Genomic DNA, 20232 nt, shown 5'->3' with positions numbered 1-20232 from the left:
CTTCATGCATGCTAGGCAAGCACTCTACCACTGAGCCACCTTCCCAGGCCCTGGGTTTATGACTTGGGCATCTAAGAGCTGCACTCTGTGGCGGGGACACCATTAGGTGGCACTGGGCTCACCTGGTGGTCGATTTTGATCAATGCAATGTCAGCCTTCTCATCCACATCTTTGATCTTGGCCTCGTAGGTGGCTCCATTCTTCAGCTCAACCTTGACCCGGTGCTTGTTGGTTACCACGTGGGCGTTGGTCACGATCAGCCCATCTTCTGACACGATGAAGCCAGACCCACTGGCCACCGGCACCTCCCTCTTGGAGAAAGGAAGCCTGCAATGCACAGGAGAGCAGTCACCCCTGACGCCCCTTCACGTGAACACTTCCACACACTGAGCAGTTAAGACGATTTCTGGGCTATAGATAGTTTTGTGGGGAGACAATACTGGGGTTTTGAACTCAGGGCCTCGCGCTTGCGAGGCAGATATCCTAGCACTTGAACCACTCTTCCCATCCTTTTTAGCTATAGTTACAGCTTTTACTCTTTTCAATAAGGTCTCCTGTGTTGGCACCAGGACTGGCCTTGAACTGTGATCCTCCTTCCTACAGGTGCATCCAGATAGTCAAGATCTCGGTTCTGCGAGAGCCACTCACATCTAAGGATCACTGCTTTGCAAACAAGCTCAGATAGCTTCAAAACAGTATTAAGCCAATTTTTTTTTGCAACACATCAAAAGAATTCCATTTAGGAAATATTATTTGGGAATCTCTTCAGAGCCAAAGATTCTTAAAATATCTGAAGGGCTAAGAATGTAGTTTAAATAGTCAGATGGAAAAATGTCCTGAGGGAGAAATGTGTTTTATCGGGGTGTAGAAATCTATTCAATGACATTTTGACACTTTAATGTGTTTCAAATATAGCTCCCATGTTTTGCTAAAGGGCAACATGTATGGGAGAGAGCCTCACAAGTTATAGAGAAGGAAAGAAAGAGAGAGAGAGAGAGAGAGAGAGAGAGAGAGAAAGGAAGGAAGGAAGGAAGGAAGGAAGGAAGGAAAAGAAAGAAAGGAAGGAAGGAAGGAAGGAAGGAAGAAAGAAAGAAAGGAAGAAAGGAAGAAAGAAAGAAAGAAAGAAGGGAGGGAGGGAGGGAGGGAGGGAGGGAGTGGGGGAGGGAGGGAGGGAAGAAAAGAAAGGAAGGAAGGAAGGAAGGAAGGAAGGCAGGCAGGCTGGCAGGCTGCTTTACTTGCGGAACAACTCGATGTGAACCACAGCGGGAGCAATCTTCTCTACCACGTCAGCAATGAAGTTATATTTATGACGCAGACTATTGGGATCTTCCTGCCCTAAGAACGAAAGTAAAGACACAATCATTAATGATGCTGGGCCTTATATACATTAGTCACATATATTATGTATATGTATTATGTGTTACATATGTAATATATATTATATATGTTATATTATATATATATATATATATTATATATATATAATTTAGGGAAATATTTAATAAAATATGTTTGAGACTTATATACTAAGAACTCAAAAACGCCATCACAATAACAAGACCCAAATAAACACAGAGAGATGCCCTATTTGTTGTGAAGGTTTGCTATCCAAAAACTTTTGATTTTCCCCAAATGACTCTGTAGCCAGCATGCTCCCAGGGAAAATCTCAACGGTTTTTTATAGAAATTGGTAACCCTGCTTTAAAAGGTATGCAGAAAGGAAAGAACCTATCTCAAAACAATTCTCATGAAAACTGCCTTACGTTCTGAGACTTTGCTTTGAAGCAGACACATTCTAAATAATAAGCATTAGTCACAGCAATTTACAGACACGGATACTCTTACTCAGCTCATAAATGCTTTCTCTACTCATTCTTAACACAACAAATGGTCCATTAAATACAGCTAACGTTTCCTATAGCTTTATGAGTTTAAAGCTGCCAGGATTTGATCCTAAGATAATGAATGAATCATGTCTCATCCTTGTAAACAACTAGTCAACTACACAACTTCATAAGTGTGGCCTTCTTGGAGGCTGTTAATCTGAGGTTTACAGAAAATATTTTATAACCAGAAGTGTGGCTCAAATGGTAGAGCATCTGACTAGGAAGCATGAGGCCAAGTTTAGGCCCCAGTAGTACCTAAAAAAAATCAATAAGGAATCAACCAATAAGCCAAGTTATAGTGGCACAAGCCTGTCAGCCCAGCTGTGCAGTAGACATAAATAGAAGGATCACTGTCTAGGCCATCTGGACAATAATGCATGACACTGCCTGAGCTTCAGAGATGGGCGGGTGGCTGAGCCCAACATTCCCAAATAGAAGCCACTAGCTCCCAGTTAATGCCACGTGGTTTCAGAGGGAGGCTGGCCTCCAAGCATCAAATCCCCATTCTGCCCTTCTACAGTTGTGGCACTGCAGACAATTGTTTTCCCGGTTGAGCCTCGGTTTCCCTTCCTAGAACATAGAGATGGAACAGCTCCTACTCTAGCACCTGGTGCATTCAACACCTCCAAGTGGATCCTCTCACATTTCTGAAAACTCCAAGAATCTCACTCTCTCCTTAGTCCCCCAAACACTGCACCCCATCCCAACCCTCACACGTGTCTATTTTTCCATCCTGCCAGCAATGTTTCATTTCCCTCCACTACAGCTAATCAAATCGCAGAAAAATAATACACCAATAGGTGTAGGGAATGCCCATAGGACATTCCCTATGGGCCAAGCACAATGCTAGACACAGATGTGACCTCTTAAGTCTTCCTGCAGGCCTGCATGATGGATCTTACAGTCAGTCTGCAAAAAGATGGAAACACAGAGGATAGGGGAAGGAAAGCCCATGGCTGAAAGTGTCAGAGCTGGCCAGTGGCAGAGGCAGAAGGGATCCTATCCACTGAGAGTTCCGCTCGGAGCTCCATGCTCTGCATCTGGGGGCTGGCCTCCCTTCTCCTCCTGCAGTCCCCTGCAGTCCACACCATTGTGAGATTATGCTTCATACTTCCAGACCAAGAGATCAGGGCCAGGACACAGGATTAACAACTCCATCTTCCCTTCCAGCAAGAACAGCCCACCATCCAATTTCTCAGCAGAGTTGATAAAGTGCAGCTAATTTGGAAAACAGAACGCAGTGTATTCGAGGGAAAAGAAATGAATCCTCCTTTATTCACAGGGAACACAGTGTTCCTCAAATTCAAATCAGTCACAAGAACAGACTGAGCACACCCTTGGCATTTTAAAGATCTGTCCTATATTCAGGACTGGCTATGGAATTTGCAGAGCCAGTGCAAAATGAACATAAAAACTCTGTTGGAGTCAGGTGCCAGTGACTCACGCCTGCAATCCTAGCTACTCAGGAAGCTGAGATCTGTGGTTTGAAACCAGCTTGGACAAGAAAGCCTGTCAGACTCTTATCTCCAATTAACCATCAAAAAGCCAGAAGTGGAGCTGTGGCTCAAGTAGTAGGGTGCTAGCCTTGTACAAAAAAAAAAGCTCAGGGACAGTGCCCAAACCCAGAGTTCAAGCCCTAGGACCGGCAGTAAATAAACAAATAAGTCTATGGTTTTCTTTACAAATTATTAAGACACTCAAGGCAGTGACAGAAGGGCTGTAAGATGGGAGGATTCTTCTAACCACAGGACCCTGTGTGAATACACAGGCCGAAGCCCACAGACACCTCCCCACCCCCAATCCTACCTGCGTGTATCAAGGTTGCCTGACCTTTTTTTTTTTTTAACTCCAAATCCAGATTGAGTGCTGAGTCACACTGGAAGTTGCCTGGGAGGTGCTGAAGTTATGGCTTCAGTCTGGGGAGCCCGGGGCCCACTGCTGTCCTCTGACAGCTCTGACACAGCACCTACCTGCTGAGGAGCAAGGTAGCACCCGCAGCCTCAGAGATCTGCGAGGCTGACCAGCACATGGCCAGCCTGGGCAAGTGTGCAACCTCAGGCTGGAGACCCCTTAAAGTTACAGTGGGCGGGGCGGTGGGGAGGGGGAGCTCAACTGGTGGTCTCTAAGGTCCTTCCTGCTCTCAAACCATTCGTGTTTCTCATCCACGTTCTTCACTGCCAAATACTAGCGCAGACAGACATTCATACTTAAAGGACTACAAATGGGAGCACAGGCAGTTCCAAGACCTGTCAAGAGTCAGCAACAAGTATAGCGGCATCATCCCAGGATCTGCTCAGCAGAGCTCAGCTGGGGCAGGGGAAGAGGAGCGGCTGGCATGTCTGTGGGGATGGTGGGTGCTCCTCCCTGGTACTGCAGGCTCAGGGAGGAGCCTGGCCGTTGGTAACAAAAGCAATACAGGGAAGAAAGACAAAGACATGAAATGCATGGTGCCAAGGTCAGAAATGAAAGCCGGTGTGGGGAACAAACACCCATTCACTGCTGAAGGACCAGAAACCACCTTGAGTACCTGAGGTTCTGGGGCAGTGCCTGCTGGGACCACCCCCCTACTACTGTGAGCCCAAAGTCCTTCCTGAAAGAGTCTGGACAAGCCTCCCCAGCCGTCTGCAGACTCGAATAAGCAAGCACTCTCTCATTGGCAAGGGAAGTATAAGCAGGGAAGGCAAATACAGCAAGCCTCAGCAGGGTGTTAAGGAAACCAGGAGTGATCTTTGGGCAAGGTTTTGGGGTGGGACACTCTTCCAGCTGTCATCAGCAACTCCCAGCGGCCAGTACCCCAGCAGTGGACCCGTGGGAGGCCCAGGCTCCGGTGCTCTATCCTCCAAGGGTCTGCAGCCACCGGCAGGTCTTGAATGTAGCCCCTCCCCCATCTACTGCCATGAGAACACATGCTCCTTTTCACTCTTAGGCTGTCCGAGAACCAATATCTTACATTTCTCTTTGATATTCCCATGGTCACTAGCATGGCCAGATGAATAGCAATTACAAAGAGATCTTAAATAAATCCAGGCTCACAATCAGATCAGGACTCTGGGGTGTGGGGCAGGTCCCGTCTGCAAGGGTTTATCTGTCTGTTCTTCTCCCTGTCCAGAACCTTCACAGGTACCCAAGGTAGAGCCAGAGCAGCCGAGGCTGGATCAGATGCTTGGCCAACTCTTCCCCCGTGTGCTTGTTCTGGCACCATTGCCCAAACCAAAGCTCCCTGCCCCGCCCCACCCCCAGCACCTCTGACAAGGGTGAAATCGCTAAAGAGATGCACAGAGCAACAAGAAGGAGGAGGATGGGGGTGCTGGTGAGCCAACGCCGAGTGCTGGTCACTGGGGTGCGAGAAGAGAGGAAGGGGCCTGGAATGTTGGTCTTAATGCTGACTCTGTGTCAGGGTACAATTCTGGCCGAACACAGGCAGAGGAGGCCCACAGGACACACCTGCCCCAGGTGTGGGTGGCAGGCTGGGGCAGGTCCAAGAGGCAGATGTGTAGCTGAGCGGACAGCTGCCAGCACACATTCACAGAGGGAAAGCACAATGGCATGATTTTTCCCTTCGCAAAGCTAGCTCCCTTTCTGAAGTTTCTTGCTAAACTTGACAATGGCCTGCGAAGCACAGGGCAGACGGCCAGCTGAGCTGGGGGGGAGGTGCAGAGGTGGAAAGAGGCATGAACCACACAGAAACTTGTAGCATTCTCTCCTCTTCCAGAGAACTTGGAATTCTTCTACCTTGAGTGGTGGAGAGAAATCAATCTAAACAAGTTCCTAAAGGCTAATGAGGCAGAAAGCACAAAGGAGGTAAGAGCTCCTGCTTGCCAGAGCGTTTGTCTGGAGGGAGGAGAAAACACAAAAAGCATAATCCAGGGAGTGCAGCAAGGGCGTCTGGAGAGATTCCTTTGCTCCGTGTGCCTGGTCTGGGCGGCTGCATTCTGTCCACCCCACTCCATTAAATTCCAAGGAAACTCGTCAGCATCGGCCAGACCCGCCTCTGCGCAGGGCTCAGGCATGGATGCGGCGGAAACAGAAGTGAGATCTTGCACATGCCAGGACCCCCATTTGACCAGTGCTGCAGCTGCAGATCCAAGGGCACACAGACCCTGGCAGGCACAGAGGAGCCCAGACACAGAGGCTTTCCTGAGCCCTGCAGGAAAAAAAAATGCCCAGGACAGACAGAGGCTGAACTGTACCCAGAGTGGCCAACAGAAGCCTAAAATAACCCTGAAAATCCCATGCGTCAAGGGAGCCTCCATGTGCCAATCAACGGAAGACAAGAACTAGAGGAAGAGATGCTGCCCTGGGGAGGGGTTCTCGGTGCCAAACTCCACAGCCCAGACCCTCAGCACTCTTGTTAAAAGCCACAATTCAGCTGGGCATCGGTAACTCACGCCTGCAATCCTAGCTTCTCAGGAGGCAGAGATGTGAGGATTGTACTTCAAAGCCAGCCCAGGAAGGAAAGTCTGTGAGACTCTTATCATCAATTAACCACCAAATAGCTGGAAGTGCAGCTGTGGCCAAAATAGGAGAGTGCCAGCTTTGAGTGATAAAATTCAGGGAGAGAGCCCAGGATGTGTTCAAGCTCCATTACTGGCGTGTATACACACACACACACACACACACACACAGAGATCCAGAATTCACATGTAATGAGAGGGTTTTATTTTTCTAAGATTAAAAATTGAATGATAGAATAAGACACTGTCTTCCTGTTTTCCACATAGAAATAAAGAAAATTCAGGAGGGTTTCTTGTGACCTCTTTCTTTCCTTTTAATGAATAGCGGAGGAAGAGGAGGTGGAGCTGGGAAGCCTGACCTTGATTTCCAGCCCACACTGGCACTTCCAAGCGCTGGCAGCCCCTCTCTTTCCGGTACAGTCTCCCAGACGCTCGGCTCTGAGTGGGAAAAGTTCACTGGATGCCAGACCTCAGACTGTGATGCTGGCTGCGGGGGGAGGTTCTGAGCGGTGAGCAGTGGCTATTTGCAGGGCTGGGCCAAGGCTACAGAAAATGGTGTAGACCAAGTACAGGAACTCCATCTCCCCCTAACAGGCCACCTTAGGACCAGCTCTGTGGGGATACCTGGCCAGACGGCCGTCAGCCCCTAACTGTGCCTGTGATTCAAAGGCTCAGCCTTTGGAGGTTCCCCAGAAACTTCTCAGTCTCGATGGCAAGAGAATGAGATGGTTGTAATCTTTGTTTGCCTGGACAAGGTGAATGCTCAGGTCTGGTCAGAATCTTGCATGTGGGGGTCTTTTCCAGGCTATTTGAATGTGTTAGAAGGAAGTTTCTGATTGAGTCCAAGGTAGGATTTTTTCGGAAGACTCTAAACGCTCAGCATGAGGTGTCATCTATTCTTATCTTCAGGGAGACATCTGACCACTTGGTCCACAACATCATCCACTTGCCTCTGGCTCCTTCCTGACCTTCACAGATTCTGTCTCCTCCCCTGGGCTGTCTTCCTGCTCTGACAACTCTGGTTGTTTTGTCTGGGGCTGAAGGGCGTTCAGCCTCTGAATCCTCTAGCCTCCAGCACAGGACCAGGAGGCAAAGCAGGAGAGGCTACCTCGCTGGGGCTGGAGGGAGGGCCAATTCTAGAGCCTGAAGCAGATAAGAGAACTGCTGCTATATCCAGGAGGAGGCCAGAGCAGCCCCCAGTACCTACTTGCTGATGAGCTACTACCCTGCGGTATCCAAGGGGACAGTAAGGAAAACTTGCACGCCTGAGGCAGCTGTCAGAAGTTGTCTGCCTCCAGTAAGAAGTGCAAAAGTGGGCTTAGGACCCCAAAGCAGCCACTTCCCCTTTCTAGGCCTCAGGTGATGAAGAGGAGGCCATACCATTTCTGACCTCTTTTCCAGCTCCCCCAAAATTAGATGACCTAATAAATCTAAGAAATACGTTTCCTGATGTTTTCTGTACTCATTTTTAATGCTGATGTACTGAGGCAAGTGCTCCAGTTTCTCCTGGCAGAACCATCAGCTCGGCCTGGGCAGGTCAGGTCTTCAAACTCACTTTCCTGCTTTCCCTGCAAGAAGAGGTGTGGTCTTCCTACAACCACACAATGGAATATTTTTCTGTCATTAAACAAGGATGACGCACCAGCACATGCCCCCTCGTGGATGAAAAGATCATGCTCTGACAAACCGGTCACAAAGGAGCACCACTGCACGCTTCCACTTTCAGGAAGTGTTAGAAAAGGCAAATCCACAGACAGGAAGTAGGCTGACGGCTCTCTAGGGCCAGGCAGGGAGGACCGCTAATTGGTACTGGGTTTCTTTTAAGGACTGATGGGAATGGTGTAGGGTTAGTAAAACCATAAAGTTGTGTACATAAAAAACACTAAAATGGGTAAGTGTATAATATGTTAAGAACCCCCTTGATAAAGCTGGCATTTAAGAAGGAAGGGAAAATAATAATGTCCCTTTCTTTTTGACTTTTTAATGTTAACTACTGAAATTTTGAAGGTATTTGTGTGGTTCATATTGTACTTCCCTCTGAGTGTAAAAACCATGTGAATAAACATTTTTCACTTCTCAAAGCAAACAAAAACAGTCTGGTCTCCACATGCGTTCTGGACAGAGCTGGCATCTGGGAGGTCCCATGTGGTAAGCTCTGAGCTGGGCACACAGGGACTCAGGTCCTTGTCATGTCTGGGCTGTGCCCTAGAACCTTCATGCCTCTGTCATCTTGGGTTCCTCACCTAAAACCTGAGTGTTGGACCAGATGAACTGACAGCCACACGAGCACTTCCAGGAGGGGGAGTCTGTGCTCATTCACCCCCAAGAAAATCCCAGTTTTCAATGTGTTCATTCTATCCCAAACACTGGCAATGGCCGTTTAGCCAGGGCCATCCACCAACCGAGCAGAATGGCTGGTCTGAAGCCATCATCTCCCGTTTATCCCAGAAGACTGCTTCTGAGGGAGGCAGGGAGAGAGGTCGAAATTCCATAGCTGGTGGAAACAAGTATTTCTCCAACCCTTTAGGAAAATCATTTGGAACTATTACACCAGGAGCCATAGAAAACCTGTATGCCTCTCTCCAGTAACTGTGATTCCTGGTGTCTATCCTCAAAAAGGAAATCAGGACATCAAGACAGTCAGGAACATGAAACTCATACTTCAGTACTGTTCACCGTCACAACCACAGCCCAGAGACGGATAGGAAAACAGCGGGCAAAGAAGTTACTAGAATGATAGTGAGGCAACAACTGTGAATCTTTTTTCTTCTCTATTTTTGATGCATTTCTAACTTTAAAAAAGACTTGTCAAAGTTCAGTATCAGATGTGAAAGTGTATTTCCCGTATGGAGAAAAAAACCGAAAGAGCCTTTATGGTAAGAGGAAAGCCCCAGTAGATGCACCCCCAAAGAAAACAGAACCACAGCTTAAGACACTGAAGCATCTCAGCCCTGATTCATCAGGCATCCACTATGAGCTTCTGCACATTTTCCCTGCACTGAGACCACTGTAATTACCCTCTAAAAGTCTCTAACCTCTGGAAGGGAAAAGCCAGTCATCATACAGATTGCTCTGTGGCCATCTTCTAACCCAAGGCACAAGTTTTTGGAAAAAATAAAAGGATGGAGAAACACTATATTTCAAATCTCACAGGATAAACTTGCACGGACCTAACCTCTTGCACATACCTAATCATTCCAGCAGGAAGTGGCTGAGCTGGGTTTATGGGCTCTGTCCTGGGTCCTGGAATAGACTCTCAAATGGTACCCACTGATGAACTATGCAGCTGTGAACGTCAACTTCCCTTTAGGTACCTCAGTTTCCCCATCCATAAAATGAAGGAGATAGGACCCGCAGGACCCTCTACCTTCCCAAAGACTCTCCTCACTACAAGCCAGCTGGCTGGGTCCAGCCACACACCAGTGTCTCTGGAGGGAAGGAGGAACCTTGTTCCACAAGAGTCAAGAGTGCTCACAAAAGAGGCGCTGATGTGGTTAGAGATGCGCTGTGGGAGGCAGGAGCAGCTATTCTGCAGAGAATGGAAAGACTCTGTGGTAGCCAGGGACCAATAGGGGAAAAGGCTGCCGATGGGAGGTATGAGCCCCCTACACATAGAAAGACATCAGTGGGCGTGGCCCCTCTCCAGATTGGCTCCACCCTTGCCCATCCCACTTACCTACTGGCCTTAATCCAATGAGCACAACCATACTGGGCGATGTTCCTCACAACCCAAAAATGTCAACCTGATGGGGAAACATCAGAGTAGGATCTAAGGGACCTCAGCCCAGGCAAGTATCAAATCTTCTTATTGAATATCCAACAGAACAAATCCTGGGAAGAACACTAGACACAGACCACAGCCTGACCACGGAGGAGCAGCTGGCCTCCCTCATGCAGGCCCAGGAGATGTCTGCGGGCTCAGCAGAATAACTGTGATGCTGTTGTTTTGGACCAAGGTGTTGCACCTTTGGAGATAATGGTAATGAACTTGGCCTCTGGCCACTCTTAAAGAGTCCAACTTAGTCACGTTAGCCAAAAGCTATCTATCATATCTTGTATGCCTGCTATGGTTTGAGTGTGTCCTCAAGGGTTGGAAGTTGGTCCCCAGCTAGTTCACTGTCATCTCAGCTACATGGAAGACTAAGATGGAAAGGACTGTGGTTCTGGACTAGCCAGGTCAGAAAAGTGGAAGCTAAACATGGTGGCATGCATGAGAGGACACTCTCAGCTACAAAGAGAAGTGTCAAGGAGGTAGACGGTGGCCCAGGCCCAGGCAAAATGTGAGACTCTATCTCAAAAACATCCAGTGCAGAAAAGGGTGGGAGGCATGGTTCCCCAGCAGAGGGCCCTCCTAAGAACGCAAGGACCTTAGTTCAAACCCCATCACCACCAAGGAAAACCTAAAACACAGAAATCACAGAAAGTATGTCGTCAGATCAGAATGAAATTAACCTAGAAAGTGATAACAGAAAGATGAATTCTGTCAGCCAGACCTCCAAATACTTGGAGACGCAACAACATGCTTTGAAACACGAGTCAAAGAAGTCTTAAGTACAGTTTGGCAGTGAGACAGGCATGGGTTCAAATCTCACCTCCTACTGAGAGGGATAGCATGGATGAGTCATAACCCACCTCTTGGAGCCTCATCTACTTCATGGCTGGGTAACAGGGATGATGCCCCTGCTTTCTGGGTAGCCATGAACAAGAATGAAGCAAGACACAATTAGTGCGGTGCACAGCACCAGGGGTGGCAGCTCCCCAGCTGTGTGGGTGACATTTCCCATCTTAACTGTCCCAGAAACACAGCGCCCCACCAGATGTCCCTCACTCTAGGCCAATGAAAAGCAGATGCGACCGCTGAATGCTGAGCCTTCACTCCTCCATCTCCACCTGGCAGCCATCTGCCCTGGACAAGTCCAGCTGGCAGGATCTGTGCCCGTCTGTCCCCACCAAGTGGTGACTGCCATTTCGAATACTGGCACCCAAGAGAGAGCGCGCATCTTAGTCCCCGGGTGTGAGACGTGCTGGGGAGGCAGTCGCATCTTGCCCAGGACTGTGCGAAAGGGAATGATCCGGACAGACTCAGCCACACAAAGAGAAGTGTGGCTCATCAGGCAGGCCGCCCATCAGCTCCTCGCACATTGCTCAACCAATGAGGAAGACGTTCCTAAGGGCTGAAAGATTGCACAAGGCTCTGACTCATTAAGACAGAGGTCATTCAAATTTGAAAATGATCAGAAATTCCAGCCACAACAACATACCCTCAGGGACCTTCATGCACAGGGGAGATGCGATTCTCTGTCACACAACACGGTTGTGAAACACACTTACTCGACAATTTGTCCTAGGAATGCAAATAATAGAGTATTCGTGCTCTCTCGAGCTGTTTTTTTTCTGTTTGTAAGCTATGACAAGTCTTTTCCTGAGTGATTCCCAGAACACAGAAACCAGACGAAGAGTCATTGGAGAAGGTGTCAGAGCTTCTACCTACTGCCATCTCCTGGGTATCACAGCCTCTGGGGAGCGGACCTGCACCAGACTCCCAGCTGCTCTAGACAAGCAGCTCTTGGTTCAAGAAAAGCCACAGAGTTCTCAAATAACAGGAACGACAGCCAGGGGTAGGTGCTAAGGGGTGACGGAAGAGTGGTACCTGTGGTAAACACGCTCCCCTGTGATGTTCCCCCTCACCTCATCCCCAAGGGACAAGGACATCGCAGGACTCTGGTTTGGGCACTGATGATGATGGCAAGGGCTAGCACTATGATAAGCCAGTGGCAACAGAGTGCTAGAAACGCGTCAGCACTTCTGAAATGAGGTCCTTCTACCTACCCCACATCCCACCCCCGAGGTGTGTATATTCAACTTTACTGATGAGGACACTGGCTTGGAGATGAAGTCACCCATCCAGAAAAGGATTTTCTGACTCCAGAGGCTCAGCATACAAGGAAGGTATCTTAAGATCTGCAAGGGCTTTGATTCAAAGATCACCAAGTCTGGGGACTTTCTGAGTTGAAGCACTGGGGCTTGAACTCAGATTTTTCACTCAAGGCTAGCACTCTACCACTTGAGCCATAGCTCCACTCCCACTTTTTTGGAGATAAGCATTCTCACAGACTTCCCTGCCCGAACTGGCTTCAACTCAGGACCCTTAGATCTCAGCCTCCTAAGTGGCTAGGATTACAGGAGTGAACCACTTCAGAGAACCCAGAGGCAGAGCGACCCAGGACCCAGGAGGAGCAAGAGATGCAGCAGATCAATTGCTGATTTTCATCTGGGCTCATGACATTCCGCTCTGGGGAGTGGACATGTGATCCCACATTCTCCCAGGGACTTCCAACAGCCAGGGTAAAGCCAAAGGAAAGGCATCTCCAGATAGAGCTCCATCTATTTAGTGCCAACCTTGTTTTCAACCATCATAATTTCAGAAAAGAGAAATGTTCTTGGGGCAGCCAATGGCCGTCTTCAGGATAGATGCAGTGACCTTCAGGATAGATGCTGAGGCCTTCAGAGAAGTTTCTGTACAGGTTCACAGGCCATTCCGACCTGGTCCCCTTATTGCTGAGGCTCCAGGAGCTGGGGGTGGGGGGTGAAAGGGGGGGCTGGTCATCAGGTCAGGCCCAGGTGTCAGCCCTCCAGTCCCTCCCCAGCCAGCCTTCCAAGGAACCCTTAACCACTGCCAGGCCTTCTCCTTCACACTAAGCCTGACCAGAGCTATTTATTCACTAGAAATATAAGCTCATGGAAAGTCTGATTTCTGAATCCAAGGCAGGAAATTTGCCCAAGATCACACAGCTCCAAACAGACTCTGAGTTCAGCCCGCCATGCCGAGGCCTCTGGCTACTACAGTGAACTCATGGTCAGCCATGGCCAATCTATTTACAGCCCTCCCGGATGGGATGAAATAAATCAATCACTTGGCTGCTGATCCCGTGCACTTACTAATTTCATGCTACCTTAATACTTTAACTCTTGGTCAAACCATCTAAGAAGTCTACGAAGGTAATCAACCAGAGTGAGAAAGTCTTGCAAACAGCTCTCAAAAGATCTGAGTGTAGCTGGGTACCCACTGGCTCACACCTCTAATCCTAGCCACTCCAGAGCCTAAGACCTGAGGACCGCTGTTCAAGGCCAGCCTGCACAGCAAAGTCGGTGATACTCTTATCTCCAATTAACCTCAAAAGGCTGAAAGTGGAGCTGTGGCTCAAGTGGTAGGGCACTAGCAATCAAGAAGCTCAGGGACAGAGCCCAGACCCTGAGCTCACGGCTCAAGAATAGCATCCCATCCCACCCCCACCAAAAACAAACAAACAAGACTGCCTGCTTCCAACTTTCAGATGACTGAAACTTGAAGACTGGCCCTTCCAACCCTGCCCTAAGAGGAAGCCTGGTCCCCAGACACTTATTTTTTAAGTGACAAAAGATGGGTTTGAACTGTCACTAGTGGAAATGACTTTGGGCAAGTACAGCATGTGACAAAGAACAATGTGACCCATGGGTAGTGAGTGACTATATGTCCCAATGGGTTAAAACATGAACTCCCTGGAGACAGGGAGACACCCCCAGAGACCAACAGGTATTCAACTAGAGATGATTACTTGTCCAAACCTTGCATAATAGAATCACCTACACAAGACAGGTTTTAAAAACAGTCCAAGCCTCCAAAGATAAGCTATCTATTCTGTGGTCTTCCCCTCTGTGGAGGCTCTGGGGCTACTGGAAACCTCCCTGCAGGGAGTGTCTGGGTGTCCTCCACTGATCCTTGCCTGACCTCTAGGCTTGTCAGACATCTGTCTGGGACAGGATGGGCCTTCCTACAGTGGGAGGAATGGACAAGGGTCCTACTATCAGGGGAGTGTTTTCCAGGGCTCTTTTCTGGCTTCTTGTCCATGCAGAGCTCTGCAGCATCTCCTTATCCTGGCTGGTCTTTGGGAACATCTGGGCATCTGGAAGGGTTGTGCCCTTCTCAAGGGACTCTGGTTTGGAGACGTCTTTACTGAGCCCCTTCTCCCCTTGCTCTCCGTGGCAGGACTGCACAGATGGAAGCCGGTAACCTTGTCCTGAGATGCTGTGCTCATCCACCGAGCAAGAGCTGGGCTCTGTCCTGCTTCGCCTCAAGGCCATCCTCGGCCATCTGGAGCACTGTTTATTCCAGTATTAGCCGAGGCTTAGCAGGAGTTGGCTTATAATCTCCGTTGCTGTGTCAACAGCACTGAGGGTGGTTGTGAACAAAGCTCTGGACCAGATGCATGGGTTCAAGTCCTAAAATCGGTGCTGCTCTGTGACTGTCTCCCATCTGTTACCCGGGAAAGACGAGAGCACAAGCACTGGCGGGAGGATCAAAGGAACTGGGAACTACATGCTTGGCACTTAATAAGCATGAACTAGTACATTTAGACCTTACTATTACTATTACCCTATTATTCATCGCAATTCCTTTCTTCCTTTTTCATTCTTCTCTCCATTTTTTAATTTATTTTTACTTTTTTGTCAGTCACAGGGGTTTGAACTCTGGGCCTGGGCACTGTCCCTGAACTCTTCAGCTCAAGGCAAGCGCTTGAGCCAGAGAGCCACTGCCGGTTTTCTGGTAGTTAACTGGAGATAAAAGTCTCATGAGCTTTCCTGCCTGGGCTGGCTTTGAACTGTGATCCTCAGATCTCAGCATCTTGAGTAGTTAAGATTACAGGTGCAAGCCACTGATGCTTGGCTATTTTTTTTTAATGCTTTAAGTCAGGGTTTGCCATGTGCTATGTGGCACAGGCTGGCCTCAAACCTGCAATCCTCCTGCCTCAGTGCTAGCTGGGATTACAGGTGTGCTCCACCATGCCCAGCTTCTGTTTTTTTAAACTGTCCCGCTCAGGAGAGTGGATGCTGATAGGTTTATACTCTCTGGGATACAGTATAGTTTCCCACGTCCCATCAGCAGCACTGATTCCTGACATCAAAAACATGCCTTCATTCCCAAAACATTTTTGGAGACCTTCACCAACAACCTCGCGACACAGACAAAAGCGTTATATTATGAATGGTCATGCTTCCTCCACCCCAACTTCCTAGTGTGGCTCCCTACCTCCTGTAGTGGTCCTACACACACACACACACACACACACACACACACACACACACAGCCTCCTCACCCTCTGCCCAGATTCTGCTCAGAATCTCTCAGTTCTCAGTCTGCATCTCCTCTTCTTCTCCTCAAAGGACATCTCGTGAAAGGCCTCAGGATCCACCCAGCCAAAATCTTCACCCTGGAGTCCTCAGCTAGCTGCGATATCAAGTTACCTGCCCTGTGCACAAGCTGCTGAGCTGGAATAGAACTGAGGTTGGAAGAAAAGTTGCTGGTTCCCAGCCTCGGGTCCTGGCAATACCTCTTCCAAGTCAGAGCCCAGCACCAGACGGGGAGTGAGGGGTGCCGCCGCAATGCCTTCTGCTATGCAAGGATGAGGCAGTTTCTCTTCTGTTTTCTTTTTGGTCCTGGTACCAGGGCTTGAAATCAAGGGCTTCATACTTGCACTCAATTTTCTTGCTCATAACTTAGCACTCTAACTGCTAGAACCACATCTCTAGCATTTTGCTGGTTGGTTGGAGATGGAGTCTCGCAGACTTTTCTGCCCAGGCTTCAAATCAACAACTTCTTGGACTTAGTCTCCTAATTAGCTAGGATTACAGATATGAACCATGGCACCCTGTTTTCCTGTTTCTTCTTTCATCCATCCACCCATCCATTCACTCATCTACCCACATACTTATTGAGTAACTTCTAAGTGCCAAGTAGACAGATTCACCAACAATGTGGGATACACTAGAAGGCTCAATAATATTTGTGAACTCAGGACAGACAGGTGGACTGGCTCTGTACCCCAACAGCACCCTCGTTCTTCTGTGTCCTCCTCACACTAGCACACTCAGGGGGCACTGGGAGCCTGCTGGCCAATGAGGGACCTGTTTCTCTTCACAGGCCAGCTCAACCAGCCAAGTATTTGGACTCTGCCAACTCAGACCTCATTAAGTGACTTTACTTCCTTCGCTGGCAATAAATGAGACAGTTTACATGGTTCCAGTAACTTAGGACCTCGTGCAGCGAGACTACAGACAGTAACAGATGCCTTGTTTTTTGACCAAAATATGCTTTTCTAATGTCATCATCGCCCACAGAAACACAGTTGCCTGAACACCCATCCTGAAGCACTGTGCACCCCTGCTAGGGTTAGTCCTGCACCAGGCTTCTTCTAAGCTTTCTTCACTCAAGAACACCTGTACACACAACGCAGCCATTGCCCTCGGCCTTGGGACTCTGAGCCACCAGCTTGGCTAACTCCTGGTTTTACTCCAAATGTCTCCTGCAGCACCTACCACCAATACAAGCCTTGGACTCTGCTGTGCTGTCCTTCACTCTCCACCATCCCTAACAGGAGGCCCATACTGGCTCCTTGGGAAGCTCTTTGCTCAACAGCCTTGAGATTAAGCCCTGGGCTGGTACTGAACCCTGGTTCAGTTCTAGTGCTGGTGGTTCATGCCTATAATCTTAGCTACTCAGGAGGCTGAGATCCAAGAATCATGGTAAGAAGAGCCATGAGACTCGTATCTCCAATTAAACACCAAAAAGCTGGAAGTGGAGATGTGGCTAAAGCCCAGCAACAGCATGGTCACAAAAAATATAAGTGACTCAATCTTAGTTCCATTTCATGTGAAACAGGAAGGAGGCAGAATCTTCCTATCCATGAGTCTATAAAGACCCACTGAGGTAAACAGGGGAACTCACTGGGCACACTGTGCCAATAGCACCATCTGGTTAGTGCTGGTAGGTGTGCATCTGGATTGCTAGGCTGAGCCTGGGCTATGCTCCCCTGTTAGTATCCCACAATGTCCCATCTCTCCATCACTCTGCCACTTTCCTGTTCATGGGAGCCAAACTGTCCCAGGTCCTAGGTGGTCTGCTGGACCATATTTGGATTGAAGAAAGTCTTGGCAGTCCTGCAGGACTGGGCTCTTGTGTCCCTGTCTCCACTGAGGAAGCAGTTCTGGGTCTGGGCAGCAGCTCTGTGGCTGAGGCCAAGCCCTGGCTGGCCGCTCCCCATGATGCCAGGCTGGCCGGGGCTGAACTCCTTATTGTTTTTCCACAGGGCACCTCTGCAGAGCCAGATGCAGGGCTCCTGAAGGTCCCCGATGGGCTGGGCATTTCTCCACAGTCCTCCACCCATCACCACCACTTCCCCACCAGAAAGGATCACAGGTTGTGACAGAGATGCCATACAGAAGAGGGAAAAGTGGCGCATTTCTTCCAAGTCCCTAACCTGCCCCTCCTCTGCCTCTTCACATTTCAAGGTCCAGAGGCCCAGGATGAGCTAATTCAAAAAGAGCTACTTGAGAGAGAGACAGAGACAGAGAGACAGAGAGAGACAGAGAGACAGAGGGCACCACTTTGTTTTGTAGGGCTGGCTCTAGAAACAAAGACAGGCTGCAAAGCCTCCCTAAACCGGTCGCCACCTGGGGCCACCATCTGAAGAGAGTACAACTGGCCAGACTATTCCTTTCTCCAAAATGTTATTTCTCACAGAGGAGAAACTACATTTGAATACATTAAAGAAGTAGAAGGGAAAGCACAACAGAAGTTCCTGTGGTCCCCAAACCAGACTTTCTCTCCTTCCTAGGTCTGTTTACACTGCTGTCCTGATCTGTGATCCCAGGCCGGTCACCAGCTGGGAGGTCCCGGCACTGCCTCCCGGGGTTGCTGTGCAGAACGCGCGCTGGGCGCCTACAGGCACGCGGAACCCACTCGCGGCTGGACTCAACCGAGCTCGGCTCCAAGGGATCCCGCAGGACGCTCTCTCCTTGGGACCTGGCCTCCTCTCCCAGCAAGCGGGTGCTCGCGGCTCCCGCCCTGCGCAGGGCACAGGCCCGGGCAGGGATGGGGAGATGGGGCCGGCCTGGGGCGCAGTCAGGGTGGGGATGAGGAGACGGAGCCAGCTTGGGGCACGGGTCAGGGCCGGGATAGAGAGCCGGCCGGGCCGGGGCGCAGTACCTTGGCCGCAGGCGCCCCGCTGCAGGACGATGATGGGCGGCTGTCGCAGCGCCTCGGAGCGGCGGCTGGCGGCGCGCAGCTGGCACAGGTTGGCGTAGGTCTTGGCGTCGCTGCCGCACACCGGCTCGCTGCTGGCGCACACGCAGAGGCCGGCCTGGGAGCGCCGCCGCACGGTGGCCGAGGCGGGCACCCCGAAGGGCACCACGCACTGCAGCCCCTCGCCGCACGGCCCCTCCTGCAGGCCGCACGCGGCGCCCTCGGGCGCGCCGCACACCTCGCAGCAGCCGCACGCGTCGCGGACGCGGCCGCCCTCGCAGTCGGTGGGCGGCGGGGCGCAGCGCGCAGGCTCGCACCGCTCGGGGCAGCCCGCGGCGGGGCCGGTGGCGGCGGGCGCCGAGCGGCCGGCCCAGGACGGCAGCGCCCAGCCAGGCGCCGCCAGCAGCAGGAGGAGCCACAGCCGCGGCGGCGAGAGGAGCGCGGTGCGCGGGGGCTGCATGGCGGCTCCGACGGCGGCGGGACGGACGGGGACCCGGGGAGCGGCGGGTGCGAGTGTGCGCGGCCGCTCGGCCCAGCCCATTGGCCTGGCAGCGGTGACGGGCGGCCTTGAGGACGGGCACGGCGCCCGGGGGAGGGGGCGGCCCGTGGGCGGGCGGGGGGGGGGGGGGGGGGGGGAGGGACCGCCCGAGGCGGGGTAGGACCGGCGCAAGTCCCGGCAAGGAGAGATCGGGGCGGGGCGGGGCCTGGGGCGGGGCCTGGGGCGGGGCCCCGGGCGGCGGGATGGCAAGCGGACCCTCCCCCGGCAGCGGGCTCAGTTTCCCCAACCGTGCGCCCCAGGGCTGGGCCCTCCGCTTTCTCCCCTGCCCCCCCCCCCCCGCAGCGGTTGGCAAGTCTGCAAAGGGGAGCTTGTGGCGGCCTCGATCGAGCGCCCTGGAACGTTCCCGCAGATCGCCCCCGGTTCTCCCGCAGGCCGGGGGCGCTGTGGCCCAGCCCCTGGCGTCCAGCCACGCGCCGGGCGCCCCCTGCCCCGGTCCCGCGCGAGGGACGGCCGAGGCGTCCGCGGGGCCGGCGCGGAGCCAGCGCACAGACCCATTAGGGCAGAAAACGGGAACGGAAGTCGCTGGGAGCGGAGCCTTACTTCTGCTCTTTTCTAAGTTGCTCCGGGAGCTCTGCGCAGCCGAACCGCGATGGTGGATGGATTGTCTCCGGACAGGGACTCGGAATGCGGGAGTGCGGGAGGAACTTTTTTTTTTTTTGTCGGTTTTGGGGCTAGAACCCAAGACCTGGGTGCTGTCCCCGAGCCTCTTTGTGCTCAAGGCTGGCGCTTTACCACTTGACCCACAGCGCCACTTCTGGTTTTTGAGTGGTTCATTGGAGATAAGTCTCCCGGGAACTTTCAGCTGGTTTCCAACAGCGATCCTCAGACCTCGGCCTCTAGAGTAGCTGGGATTACAGGCGTGAGCCACCAGCGCCCGGCTGGGAGAAGAACTTTTTAATCGGTTGAGTTTTCACCCTCAAAACATTTTGTTATTCAGTGAAGAGCTCACCTGGTGATGGCTGGCTGTAGTCTCAGCACTGGGGAGGCTAAAGCAGGAGGATCACTGTGGTCCAGGAGTTCTAGGCCAGCCTGGGCAAGAGTCAGGATGCAAGGCCACAGCGAAAAGTGGTAGAGGCAGGACACCTACTGAGCTATCTCTGTAGCTGGGCTCCCTCCTCCAGCCGAGTGGCCAGATTACAGCTGATTGATCATCCACAGGACCCAGGCACTGTGGCCCATACCTATAATCCTAGCTAATCAAGAAGCTGAGATCGAAGAATCCTGGTTCAAAGCCAGCCAAAACAGGAAAAGTCTGTGAGCTTCTTATCTTCAATT

General features: G+C 51.2%; 1 protein-coding gene across 1 annotated transcript in view; it reads right to left on the bottom strand.

Moving 5' to 3' along the window:
• The window catches only part of Htra1 (HtrA serine peptidase 1), a 43097-nt gene extending 24176 nt beyond the window's left edge, over positions 1-18921 (bottom strand). Inside the window, exons 1-3 of the mRNA XM_042701436.1 lie at positions 18363-18921; positions 1236-1335; positions 123-327 (exon numbers count right to left, since the gene is read on the bottom strand). Of these exons, the coding sequence (XP_042557370.1) occupies positions 123-327; positions 1236-1335; positions 18363-18858 (801 nt within the window). The 5' untranslated portion in view covers positions 18859-18921. The remainder of the gene's footprint in view (positions 1-122; positions 328-1235; positions 1336-18362) is intronic.
• Positions 18922-20232: the final 1311 nt, after the last annotated feature.

This window comes from Dipodomys spectabilis, unplaced genomic scaffold (genome assembly GCF_019054845.1).
Source record: "Dipodomys spectabilis isolate Male_0828 unplaced genomic scaffold, ASM1905484v1 ptg000289l, whole genome shotgun sequence".
Classification (NCBI taxonomy): Eukaryota; Metazoa; Chordata; class Mammalia; order Rodentia; family Heteromyidae; genus Dipodomys; species Dipodomys spectabilis.
This window is presented reverse-complemented; position numbering and strand designations above follow the sequence as displayed.